This window comes from Nyctibius grandis, chromosome 30, assembly GCF_013368605.1.
Source record: "Nyctibius grandis isolate bNycGra1 chromosome 30, bNycGra1.pri, whole genome shotgun sequence".
Taxonomy (NCBI): Eukaryota; Metazoa; Chordata; class Aves; order Nyctibiiformes; family Nyctibiidae; genus Nyctibius; species Nyctibius grandis.
In genome coordinates this window covers 2,505,790-2,518,014 of record NC_090687.1, presented here as the reverse complement: position 1 = coordinate 2,518,014, position 12,225 = coordinate 2,505,790, and the positions used below count along the sequence as shown (strand labels likewise).

General features: G+C 72.7%; 1 protein-coding gene across 1 annotated transcript; it reads left to right on the top strand.

Moving 5' to 3' along the window:
- The first annotated feature begins 3,759 nt into the window (after positions 1 to 3,759).
- On the top strand, positions 3,760 to 12,224 carry GLIS2 (GLIS family zinc finger 2). The gene is made up of 6 exons (XM_068420072.1): positions 3,760 to 3,939; positions 8,013 to 8,379; positions 8,706 to 8,882; positions 9,337 to 9,470; positions 9,736 to 9,854; positions 9,969 to 12,224. Exons 2-6 carry the CDS (start codon positions 8,029 to 8,031, stop codon positions 10,754 to 10,756), a joined length of 1,569 nt encoding a protein of 522 aa, XP_068276173.1. The 5' UTR covers positions 3,760 to 3,939; positions 8,013 to 8,028; the 3' UTR covers positions 10,757 to 12,224.
- Position 12,225: the final 1 nt, after the last annotated feature.

The window sequence follows — 12,225 nt, the reverse complement described above, 5'->3', positions numbered from 1 at the left end:
GGCTCCCGCCCGCCCGCCGCCGCCTCCCCCCGCCCGCCCCCGGCGGCGCCGCCCCCGCCCGCCACCGGCCCGGGTAAACAAAGGAGGGCGCGGGGCGGCGGGAGGAGGGCAGCGGGCCCGCACCGCCCCCCGCCCGCGGCTCGGGGGCTCCGCTGCCCCCCGGACCCTCACGGGCTGCCCTGCCCCGTCCTGCCCTGCCCCGTCCCCTCCTGCCCCAGCCCCATCCTGCCCTACCCCATCCCATCCCCTCCTGTCCTGTCCTACCCTAATCCCACCCTAGCCCCATCCTATCCCATCCTGCCCTAGCCCCATCCCATCCTATCCTGACCTCTCTTGTCCCCATCCCATCCTATCCCATCCTGTCCTGACCCCATCCCATCTGGCCCTGTCCCCATCCCATCCTGTCCTACCCTATCTTATCCCATCCCATACCATCCTATCCTGACCTGTCTTGTTCCCATCCCATCCTGCCCTGGCCCTATCCTATCCCCATCCCATCCTATCCCATCCTATCCCATCCTATCCTATCCTGACCTGTCTTGTCCCCATCCCATCTGGCCCTGTCCCTACCCCATCCTGCCCTAGCCCTGGTCCTGTCCCATCCAATCCTATCCCATCCCATCCTATCCTGACCTCTCTTGTCCCCATCCCATCCTATCCCATGCTGTCTTGTCCCCATCCCATCTGGCCCTGTCCCCATCCCATCCTATCCTATCCCATCCTATCCTATCCCATCCTATCCTATCCCATCCTATCCTATCCCATCCTATCCTATCCTATCCTATCCTATCCTATCCTATCCTATCCTATCCTATCCTATCCTGACCTGTCTTGTCCCCATCCCATCCTGCCCTAACCCTGTCCTGTCCCATCCTACCCCATCCCATCCTGACCTGTCTTGTCCCCATCACATTTTAGCCCATCGTATCCCACCCTGTCCTGCTCTATCCTCATCCCATCTGATCCCATCCCATCCCATCCTATCCTATCCTGTCCTGTCCCCATCCCATTCCATCTTGTCCAACCTCATCTGATCCTGTCCCATCCCATCCTGTCCTGTTCCCATCTCATTCTGCCTTATCCCCATCCCATCCCATCCTGTGCCATTCTATCCTGACCTGTCTTGTCCCCATCCCATCCTATCCCATCCCATCCTACCCTATCCCATCCTATCCTGTCCCTATGTCACCTTGTTCCATCCTGTTCAACCTCATCTGATCCTGTCCCATCCCATCCTATATCCAACCTGTCCCATCCTATCCTGCCATATTCCCATCACAACCTATCCCATACCATCCTGTCCTATCCCAACCCCATCCCATCTCGTCCCACCCCATCTTATTCCATCCCATCCTGCCCAGTCCCTATTCCATCCCATCCCATCCTACCCCATCCTGGTCTGTCCTATCCCTGTCCCATCCTGTTCTACCCCATTTGATCCCATCCCACCCCATCCCCATTCCATCCCATCCCATCCCATCCCCATCCCCATCCCATCCCTGTGCCCAGCAGGACCTGGCAGCCCCTGCTCTCCCCACCCCAGGGCAATGTGCCCCCTCCTCTACCCCACAGATCCTGGCCCTGCCCTATGGGGGTCCTTGGGGGACAGGGGACGGGGGCTGCTGGGGGCTCAGGGGGCTGCCAGGGGCTGAGGGGGGCGGTCACAAGAGGCTTTGGGGGCTGCCAGGGGCCGTGGGGCTCACAGCAGCCTTGGGGCTGCCACGGGGCTTGGGGGTTTGGGGGGGACAGGGGTGACATGGCTGGCAGGGGCCATGGGGGCTTGGAGGGGGGGTCTGAGGGGCTGGCAGGGGGCTTTGGGGGCTGATGGGGGGGCCTGGGCGCTGGCAGGTGTCGTGGGGCTCACAGCAGCCTTCGGGGCTCAGGGGTTTGGGGGTGACGGGGGCACAGGGCTGGTGGGGGGCTTTGGGGGCTGGCAGGGGGGCACAGGGCTGGCAGGGGCTGTGAGGGCCCTGCAGGAGCCATGCAGGACCTCGGGGACCCCCCTGGGCCCTATGGGGGGCTGGATGAACCCCTGCCTAAAGCCCCCCCAGTACTGCCTGCCTGGGGCCAGGGCCAGCCAAGGCCACTGCAGCAGGGACACGGTGAGCCACGGAGGGCACAGGGGGTCCCGGAGGTGGCCTGGAACCCTGGGCGGGCAGGACGGGGCCCTGCAGAGCAGGGTGGGTACCCCCCCTCGAGCCCCGCCGGGGAGCTGGCAGGACAGGTTCTGCCTGGTCCCTGCCTGTCCCAGTCCCGCTGGGCCCCCTGCCCGTCCCTCCTCGAGAGGCCTCACCCCCGGGGGCTGCGGCGTCCCCCCACAGCACGGGGACACCCGTGTCCCCCCTCCGTGTCCCCCCCAGGCTGGCTGGGGGCCGGGTGCTGGCAGCCAGGATCCTGCCAGGCCGTGGCATCGCCCGGCTGCCCCGGTCCGGAGCCGGAGGGGACAAAGAGACCCCCACCCTCCGCCGTGTCCCCCCCGGAGCACCCCACACCGCTGCCAGGCAGCTGGAGGGGTCCCCAGCCCCGTGCCGGGGGCTGTCCCTGCCTGCGTGGGGCAGGGGACGGGGGTGTCCCCGTGGGGGGGGGGGTCTGTGTCCCCCCCCGCGAGGACTTTGGGAGGGGGGAGTGAGGTGGCGTTGGCACCCGGTGACGGGGCGCTGGTGGCCCGAAGGGCAGCTGGGCCGGGGACACCGAGCCACCCTGCCATGGCTGCGTGTCCCCGTCCCCACCGGGGCCACCACCGCCGTGGGGGGCACCGGAGCCCCCCCCAAGGCACAGCTCAGCCCATTCCCATTTGGGGAGGGGGGGCGGAGCCGTCGGCGTTCACCCCCCGTCCCATTTTGGGGGAAAAAACCTCAAAAAAGGGAAAAAAGGGTGACAAAGTGGGGGTGTCAACAGAAACACGGGGGGGGGTGACTTCGGCCACCCGCGGGGGACAGTGCCGCACCCCCCGGGTGTGTGTCCCCCCCCCTTTGTGGCGGGTCTGTTGGTGACACAGCAGCTGCCCCCCCCCCCCGGGTGGGGCGTGCCCCGGCCACCCGCGTGGGCCAGCGCCCCCCCCCGCCGCGCTGGCCCCGGGGAGGGAGTTCCCCCCGCCGCCCCCCCCCGGGGAGGGCTGCAGCATCCGGGCCGGCCCCGCCACATCCTGCCGCCGGAAGGAGCCGCGGCCCCGGAGCCCCGGGACAACCCCCCCGCCGGTGACGTCATGCGGAGGCCCCCGCCAGGCGTGACGCCATCCGCGCTCGGTGACGTCACGACGAGGGCGGGTGGCGCTTCTACTGCGGGGAGGGGGATCCCCCCCACCGGTGTGGCCCCCCACCCCGCCGCCGCCGTCCCCGAACGGCCCCGGTGCTGGGCAAGGGGGGGGAGGCGCTCCGGTGGGCGCCCCCCCAGCTTCCTGCGCCGCCACCGGGGGTCCCCCCCCGCCCCGCCACGTCCCCGGGGGGGGGGACACACGGACACACCGGGGGGGGGCACACGGACACACCGGGGGGGGCTCGGCTCTGCCGCAGCGCCGGGGTGACCTTGTGCGGTGAGGGAGGGGGGGTGTCCCCGCGTGTCCGTGCGTGTCCCCCCCACGGGGCGGGGCTCCCCCCCCCCCCCCCGCGCCCCCCGGTGCCCCCCGCGGCGGGGAGGGGCCGGCCCCGGCCCCCGCCCAGCTCCCGCCCGCAGCCGGGGCCGGCCCGGTCGGTGCGGGGCGGCCATAAATCACGGCGGGCAGAGCCCCCGCCCCGCCGCCGCCCTCTGCCGCCGCCGCCGCCCGGGGGACCGGGGAGGGGAGGGGAGGGGACGGGGTGGGGGGGGCAGAGCTCCGCTGCCGCCACCCCCAGCCCCTGCAGATGTGGCGGAGCGGCCCGGCGGCCCGGCAGCGGGGGGGCCCGCTCCGCCAAGCCCCGCTCCCCGCCCCGCTCCCCGCCCGCCGCTGAGCCCCCGCCGCAGGTAACGATCGCGCACCGGGGACCGGCGCTTTGTCGCGCCGCCGCGCCCGCGGAGGGGGGGGGAGGAGGAGGAGGATGATGCCGCCGCCACCAGCAGCGCGGAGGGGACACGGACCCTCCCGGGAAGCCCCTTCCCCGCCCCGGGGGTGCGGGGGGTCCCTTGGCTTGGCACCTGCAGCCCTCCCCCGCCGTGGGGAGCGGGTTTTGGGGGGGGAACGTGGCCCTGCTGCAGCCCCGGGGCACCGGGAGGGTGAGGGGGAGGCGGCGGGGACACGGCGGGGGGGTGCAGAGAGGGCCCCCCCCCCCACTGCCCAGCGGGTGCCGGGGGGGGTGGCTGTCACCCGCTGTCCCCCCCGCACCCGCGGTGGGTGTCGTGACCTTGGCCGCGGGGCGGGGGCTGCGGCGGGGACGTGCTCGGTGGCTCTGCCCGGCTGCGGCCACCCCCGGGGACCCACCGGTGTCCCCAGCGTGTGGGGAGGGCACAGGGGTGGCTTTGGGCCACCCTGGCCCCACGCCGGTGGTGCCACTGGTCACCCCCTGTCCCCATCACCGGGGGCTGCTGGTCCCATGGTCTTGTTGGGGCTGAGGCGTGGGGTGGCTGAGCCTGGGCTGCACCGGCACGGGGGGGTCTGGGGGCCTTGGTGGCCCGGTTGCGGTGACCCCCCTCCCTGAGGCACCAGCAGCGGGGGCCAAGGGCTGCCACAAATTGTCCCCAATGTCCCCTAGCGCTGCTGCAGGGGCTCGTCCCCTGCCCTGCGTGAAGAAACCCCCTCTGCAAGCGGCCACCTCCCCTGTGCCTTTGTGTCACCCTGCTGTGACCACGTCCCCCCAGCCCGGGGTCCCCGTGTGCCCCCCAGCCAGGCCCATGCTGCTGCTGTGCCTGAGGGTCCGATCCGCTGGGTGACTGGGGACCAGCCCTGCTCCTGTCCCCACATGGTCCCTGCAGAGGTGGCAGGGCGCGTGCTGCCGGTGGCACCGCTGTGGGGCTGTCCCCTGGGGAGTGGGCTGGTCTCAGCCCCCCGCCGGGGTCCCCTTGGCCACCACGCACCTGGGAAGTGGGGACCATGGCACCGGCCTCGGCTTGGGGACCAGGGGACAGAGCCATGGCCGCTCCTGGGGGTGCCTTCGGGGGCTGCCATCAGCCCTGGAGGTGTGGGGTGGTGGGTGCCAGAGGGACGGTGACAAGCTGGAGCCACCAGCAGGACTTGGCCCCCACAATGGGCACCAGTGGGCTCTGGTGAGGAGTGGCAGTGCCAGCGCCGTCCGCAGCAGGATAAGAAGGGGTGGTGGGTGCTGTGGTGGCCCGTGTCCTGCCAGCGGCCGTGGGGATGGTGACGTTGGCAGTGGCGGTGGTGCAGACCCAGGCGGTGGGGACAGATCCTGCAGCCCCCACCCCGTCACGGGGGGCTCCCGGGGCCGCCCGCCCTTGGCAGCAGTGCCATCCTGCCGCTGCCAGCCCTGCCGAGTGCCGCCAGCGCCGTGGCGGGGGGACGGGGCTGAGCCCGGCTGCCCGCAGCGCTGGCACCGCTCCCGGCTCGCCGAGCCCCGGGGTCACCGTCCCCTCTCGGGGCGGCATTGGCATCCCTCACCGCTGCCGTCCCCGAGCCCCCCGTGCCGCCGGGAGGTCTCTGCCCCACGGCCCCCCCCTCATGCCCGTGCTATTCCTGGCGGGGTTTGTGCCGCAGCTGGGCCGTGGCGGGGGGGACGGACACCCCGGCCATGCCAGCGGCGGGGTGGCCCGGAGCCCTGGCACCCCGCCGGCTGCACCGGGGTCACCCCGGGTCCCCCAGCCCTGCCGGCTGGCTGGCCAGCATGGGGTTGTGGTGGCCCTTGGGGACCCCAGCCTGGCCAGCGGAGCTGGAGGGAGGGCTCCCCCCATGCCTGGGCTCCATCCCAGCAGCCCCCACCCAGACTGGGAAGCCCCTGGGCCCAGCGCCGCGCCAGACTGGTTTGAACTGGTGCGGGGCAGGGGGGGCTCGCTGGGCGGCCGGAGGGGAAGCGGGGCTGGGGCCGGGCTGGCAGCGCCTGGCGCAGGCAGGAGAGGCCTTGGGGGGGGACAGCAGGCAGGGGCCTCGCGCGGGGGCTGCAGGTGCTGGGGTGTCCGGGGCGTCCAGTCCAGCCGCCGCGGGGCTCGTCCCTGTCCCCGCGCCAGTGGGGCCCCCGCGGGGCTGGTTCCCGGGAGCGCCGGCGGCAGCGGGGCCGCGTGGTTTGGCAGCCACTTGCCCACCCGCCCGCGGCCGCGCTGGGAGCCCTGGCGTCAGCGGCCGGGGGCCCCTTTCCCACCCGTCCCGCCTGGGGCTGGCCTTGGTCCCCCGCCCACCCTGAGACCCCCTCAAGCTCCATCCCCTGGGGACGCGGGGACATGGCCACCACGGTGGGACCAGCCCCGACTCCTCTGTGGGACCCCCCAACTCAGGGGGGGCTGCTGGGGCCCCATCCTGCTGCCTCGGCCGGGGGTCCCGCTCCGACATCCCAGCTGTGGGGTCCTGCCCCCTGTCTGTCCCCGAGCCGTGCCACCAGGCTGTGGGGCACATGGGGGGGGGCTGGAGCCTGACAACCACGGGGGGCTCTGGGCGGGGACCCCCCTGCGGGGCAGGCCCTGCTGTGGGGCGCAGGGTGGGGACCCCCGGGAGGGCAGGGACCCTGCTGTGGGGCTGGCCCCATGGCCCTGGGGGCTCAGGAGGGTGGCTCTGCCGTGAGGGACGGGACCCTGCTATGGGGCGGGCCCCCCAGCTATGGGGGGAGGTGGAGGCTCAGGCAGGGACCCCCCCATTGGAGAGGAGGGACCCCACTATGGGGTGAGGCCCCATGGCCACGGGGGGCTCGAGGACACGTCCCCCCCCCACCAGGGGAGCCTGCTATGGGGCAGCTCCTCCTGCCACGGGAGCTTGGGACAGGGACCCCCCACGGAGCCGGCCCCACGGCCAGGACGGGGGCACTGCGGCTGTGGGGCGGGGGGTCCCGCACCCCCCGGCTGGGCCCCGCGCCCCCCGCGGCTCCTCCGCATTCCTCAGCGTCTGAGCCGGGCTGGACCCCCGCCAGCGCAGGGGGGCCGCGCCGGCGGGGCAGGGCGGGGGCCGGGCCCCCTGGGGCGGGGTGGGGTGGGGGCCCCCAGCGCCACGTGTGCTGGGTGCGCCCCGACACGGCCCCTCGGCCGGCCTCACCCTGCCCCGGCCGAGGCGAGGGGCCAGAGGGGGGGCACCGCCGGGGGCCGGGCTCGGGCGCTCACTGCTGCGCTGAGCTGCCCGTTCTCAGCCGCGTGGCGGATGTGTGGTGGCCAAGCCATGGGGGTGGCGGTTTTGGGGGGGGGACACAGCGGCAGGGATGCCGGGTGGCATGGCGCTGCGGAGTTGTCACCCTGCGGACAGGGGCATGGGTGGGCTGGGGTCCTGAACCGTGTCTTGGGAGGTGGGGGGGTGATTGCAGGCAGCAGCTGTGCCATGCCGTGCCATGCCATGCCATGTGGCGCCATGCCACCTTGTGCCACACCGTGCCATGCCGTGCTTCCCCTGCCCGGCCCCGGCAGGCAGCGGTGGCGTTGGCCGGCGGCGGGGAAGGGGCCCCGGCGAGGGAGGGAGGGAGGAAGCTCTGCCGCCTCCGGGCCTGGGGCCAGCGGGCTCGGGTCACTGCCGGGCTGGTGGCCGCCACCACCGCCCTCCTCCGCCGCTGGGAAAGGGCTCGCTGGGGCAGGCCCGTGGGGACAGACGGACGGACAGTGGGGGGACAGGATGGGGGACACCGCAGGGCCAGGGCTGCGGGTGCCCGGGGGATTTGGCAATCCCGGCGGGGTTTGGTGACCCGCCAAGGGGCTGTGCCGGCCCTGGGGGTTGGCGACACGGAGAGGACACGCTGGGGACACCGAGGGGCCGTGGGGGGGCCCCCGGTGCCATGCCCTGCCCTTTGCCCGCCGCGGGAGGGGCCCGCCGCAGGGTGGCTGGAAGGGACGGCGCGGTCCCCGTGGCAGTGCCGCCGGCCCCCGCTCGGCCTCCAGCCCGGAGCAGAGACGGGCACCGGCGCGGGGCGATGCGTTGGGTGGCACCGGTGCCCGCGGTGACCCCCGGCTGTCCCCCGCAGCGCCCGCCCCGGCACCATGCATTCGCTGGAGGAGCCGCTGGACCTCAAGCTGAGCATCTCCAAGCTGCGAGCCGCCCGCGAGAAGCGGGGTGCCCCCGGCCCCCGGCCCCGCGCCGCCCAGCGCTCGGACGCCCCGCCGGCCGGGGAGGGCCGAGGGGGGGCCCGCGGGGGGCGCCGGGCCGTGCCGGCCTCACTGTCCCCCAGCCTGCTGGCACACTCCAGGCTGGTGGAGCCACGGGACGGGCGGTTCCCGGTGGTGGACCTCAGCCTCTCGCCCCGCTCCGGCGAGGACTCTCCGGCTGGCAGCGCCTCGCTGTCCCCCGAGCGCCAGGGCAGCAGGGACCTGCCTGGGCCCCTCACCCCCCACGTAAGTACAGCCGTGTCCCCCCCACCCCGAGATGTCCCCAACTGCGCCCGGGATGGTGCTCCCGACCTCGGCAACGTGCCCGGCACTGCCGGAGTTGGTGACAGCCCCCACTGTGGTGTGTACACACACCCTGGGGTCAACGGCCCCTCCATGCCCCCCAAGCCCTGGGGTGGCCCCTGGGGGGGGTCTTGGGGTGGTTATGGGAGGTTCTGGGGGGGGTCTGGGGTCATCTGGGGGGGGTCTGGGGTCTCTGGGGGGGGTCTGGGGTCTCTGGGGGGGTCCATCCATCTTGGCCTCACCGCCCCCCTCCCCGGGCTCTGCTGCAGGATTTCCAGTCCCTGCGCTACATCGACGGCCTCCCCAGCTCCTTCCAGTTCTTCCTGCCGCTGGGGTCTGGGGGGGCCCTACACCTACCCCCCGCCGCCTTCCTGCCCCCCAGCAAGGAGAAACGCCTCCCCCCCGAGCTGCCTCTGCCCAAGCAGCTCGTCTGCCGCTGGTCCAAGGTCAGCGGGGAGGGATGGGGGGGGGTTGTGAGGCTGGGGGGGGCCATGCAGGAGCTTTATGGGGCTGGGGGTGGAGATAGGGGGCTGGGAGCCCACAGAGGGGCATTGTGAGGATGGGGGGGGGGGGATGTGTGGGAGTGGGGGGGCACAGAGGGGCATTTTGGGGCTGGGGAGGGGATGTGGGGCTGGAAGGCCATGGCAGAGCTCTATAGGGCTTGGGGGGGGGGGGATGTGGGGCTGGGGGGGGGTGATGGGGAGCTGGGGGCCATTCAGGGATGCTGGGGGGGGGGGTGACATGGGGCTGGGGGCTGCGCAAAGGGCATTTCCATCTCCCCAGGTGCTGGTGCCACTGCGTATGGGGTGTGGGTGGGAGCTGGGGGGGTGGTGAGGGGCAGGGGCTGGCCCTGGTGGGGGTCCCGCCCCCCCCCTCACCCCCAGCCTCCTGCCCCCGCAGTGCAACCAGTTCTTTGACCTCCTGCAAGACCTGGTGGACCACGTCAACGACTTCCACGTCAAACCCGAGAAGGACGCGGGGTACTGCTGCCACTGGGAGGGCTGCGCCCGCCACGGCAGGGGCTTCAACGCCAGGTGGGCGGGGGGGGCTCCGGGCAGCGTGGTGGGGGGCTCTGGGGTCCCTGGGGGGCTGCTCCGAGTTGCTGTGGGGACACAGGAGCCCAGCGCTGGGGGAGGTCTCCATCCGTCCAACCCTCTGGTGCAGGGGCCTGGGGGGGCTGTGCTGGCCTGGATGTCCCTGTCCCCCCCACCCCATAGGCAGGGCACGGGGCCAAGGGGATGCCGTGGGGGCCAGGGCTGACCCCCCACCCCCTTGGTGACATTCTCCCGTCCCTGGCAGGTACAAGATGCTGATCCACATCCGGACGCACACCAACGAGAAGCCGCATCGCTGCCCCACCTGCAACAAGAGCTTCTCCCGCCTGGAGAACCTGAAGATCCACAACCGCTCGCACACAGGTCAGCGCCGCCGCCGCTCGCGCCCGGGGGGGAGCGGGGAGGCCTGGGGGGGCCGGGGGACCCGGCGGGGCTGGCCGTGCCCCCCGGCAGACGCGGCGCCGTGCCGTCCCGCAGGCGAGAAGCCCTACATCTGCCCCTACGAAGGCTGCAACAAGCGTTACTCCAACTCCAGCGACCGCTTCAAGCACACCCGCACGCACTACGTGGAGAAGCCCTACTCCTGCAAGATGCCGGGCTGCCACAAGCGCTACACCGACCCCAGCTCCCTCCGCAAGCACATCAAAGCCCACGGCCATTTCGTCTCCCCGGAACACCCGGAGATGCTCAAGGTCCACCCGCCTCCTAAAATGTCCCTGGGCTCGGCGGAGGTGCCCTACGTTAACGGGGCGCAGCTCGTCATCCCCAACCCCGCCGCCCTCTTCGCCCCCCCGGCCTTGCCGGCGTTGCCCATCCCCTTGGCGCCGGCACCGCTCGACCTCAGCGCCCTGGGCTGCGGGGCTGCCGCCGCCCTGCCCGCCCTGCCCGGCCCCGTCCTGCCCCTCAACGGTGGCCCTTTGAACTTGGCCAAGAGCCCGCTGCTGCCCTCGCCCTTCGCGGCGGGGCTGGGGCTGCCCATCATGTCGCTGCTGGCTGGCGGGGCCAAGGCCGAGGGGGAGAAGGGCGGCGGGGCCGAGGGGCGGCCGCCCAAAGCGGGTAAGGGGCCAGATTGTCGGAAAGAGAGAGGCGAAAGGACGGAGCCGGGGCGGGCGCGGGTGCCCCCCGAGAGCCTGGCGCTGCTGCCAGGGGCCGTGCTCGACCTGTCGGCGGGCGGCAGCTCGGGGGGCAGCCCCGAGGCGCTGCCGCCGGGCTGGGTGCTCGTCCCCCCCGGCTCCCTGCTGCTCAAACCCGCCGCCGTGAATTGAGGGGGGGCCCCGACGATGCCCGGGGCTGGCCGCTGGCCCCGCGGGCAGATCCTGCTCCCCGGGGGCTTGGGGGGGTATCGCCCCCTTCTCCCCACCACCCCGCAGCCCCCCCAGCCCCGGCGGGGCCTCGCTCGCGCTTTTAACCGTCACGAAAGAAGAACGGACTCTTCTGAGAAAAGCAATAATCCCTCGGCGGCCAGGGGCAGCCCTGGGGGTCGGGGGGGGTCCCCTGCTTCCCCCCCGGCCCCGGCAGCTGGAGACGCCGCTATTTATTTCTCGACCAGCCCCTGCTCTGACGGGGCCCCGCCTGGGCTCAGCCGCTGCCACCGACTCGGCGTCTCCCTGCCCGAGGCCTCGGCACCGCCGGTGCCAGTGTGGGGGGCCGCAGCCTCCCGCCGTGGGGACAGCGGGGTGACAGCCCAGGGACCCACTGCTCCCGCAGCCCTGAGCTGCGCCCGGCCGTGCTGTCCGACCCTACCGGGCCAGCACAGCTGCGGGCAGCGCCGTGGCCGCGGCACCTCGGCGCGGTCCTCGCCGTGCCAGGCCCAGCTGGCTGGGCACACGCCGGCCCGGCGCCCACCGCATCCCTCCCGCTCCGTGGCCGCCCTCGTTCCTCCGCCGCCGCCTCCCCGGCCCTCCTCGTGACAAGGCACACGGCCGTGTGTGCCGCTCGCCGCGCCGGCTCCGCGCCGGGGCAGAGCCACCCTGTTTAGCTACGTTCATACTTAACCATGTACCGCAAGCGCCCGCGGCCAGCGCGGGCAGGGCCCCAGGCGCCGGCGGGGCTGCTGCTGGTGGCACGTTGGCACGGACTGGTGGGGCACCCGCTCCTCGGGACACACCAGCCCTCCAGCGCGGCTCCCCCATGAGCCCCCTCGGGCCACAGGGCAGCACTGGGGCGGGCAGGACGTGAGCGGTGCCCGGAGCGGGCAGCATGCCCAGCCTCCACGCCGGCAGAGCCCGGAGCCTCCCTGGGCACACGCAGGGGGTCCCACGTAGCTCCCGCTGCCGGGCAGGACCCCCGCCACGGCTTTCTCCAAACCAGGGTGGGGGGGTCTCCCCAATCCCTGCTGGAAGGAGCCCCCAGCCGCACGCGCCCCGCGGGGAGCCGGTCTCCCTGCCCTCCCCCTCCTGGGGCTGGGGCGCGGCAGCCGCCCGGCGTTGCCACAGCCTCAGCGTGGCCGCGGGCCACGGACCAGGCCGCCCCGGCCGGTGTACGGTGTACGTCTCCTCGCTCCTTCGTCGGTTTGTTGTTGCACATTCCAGGACATCAGTATTTTAACGGTCTCGAAGTGCCTTTCTCTCGTAGTTGCTGGGTTGTTTTTTCTTTTCCTGCCGTTGGGCTCCATCGCTGTTAGCGTAGCGTTTCAGGACTGCAGACGTAAGAGATAAGCTAACGACTATAACACTATATTCCTCCAGGGGAGAGGAAGTTTATTAAGAAAACAATAAAGTGAAGTTGAAGTAAG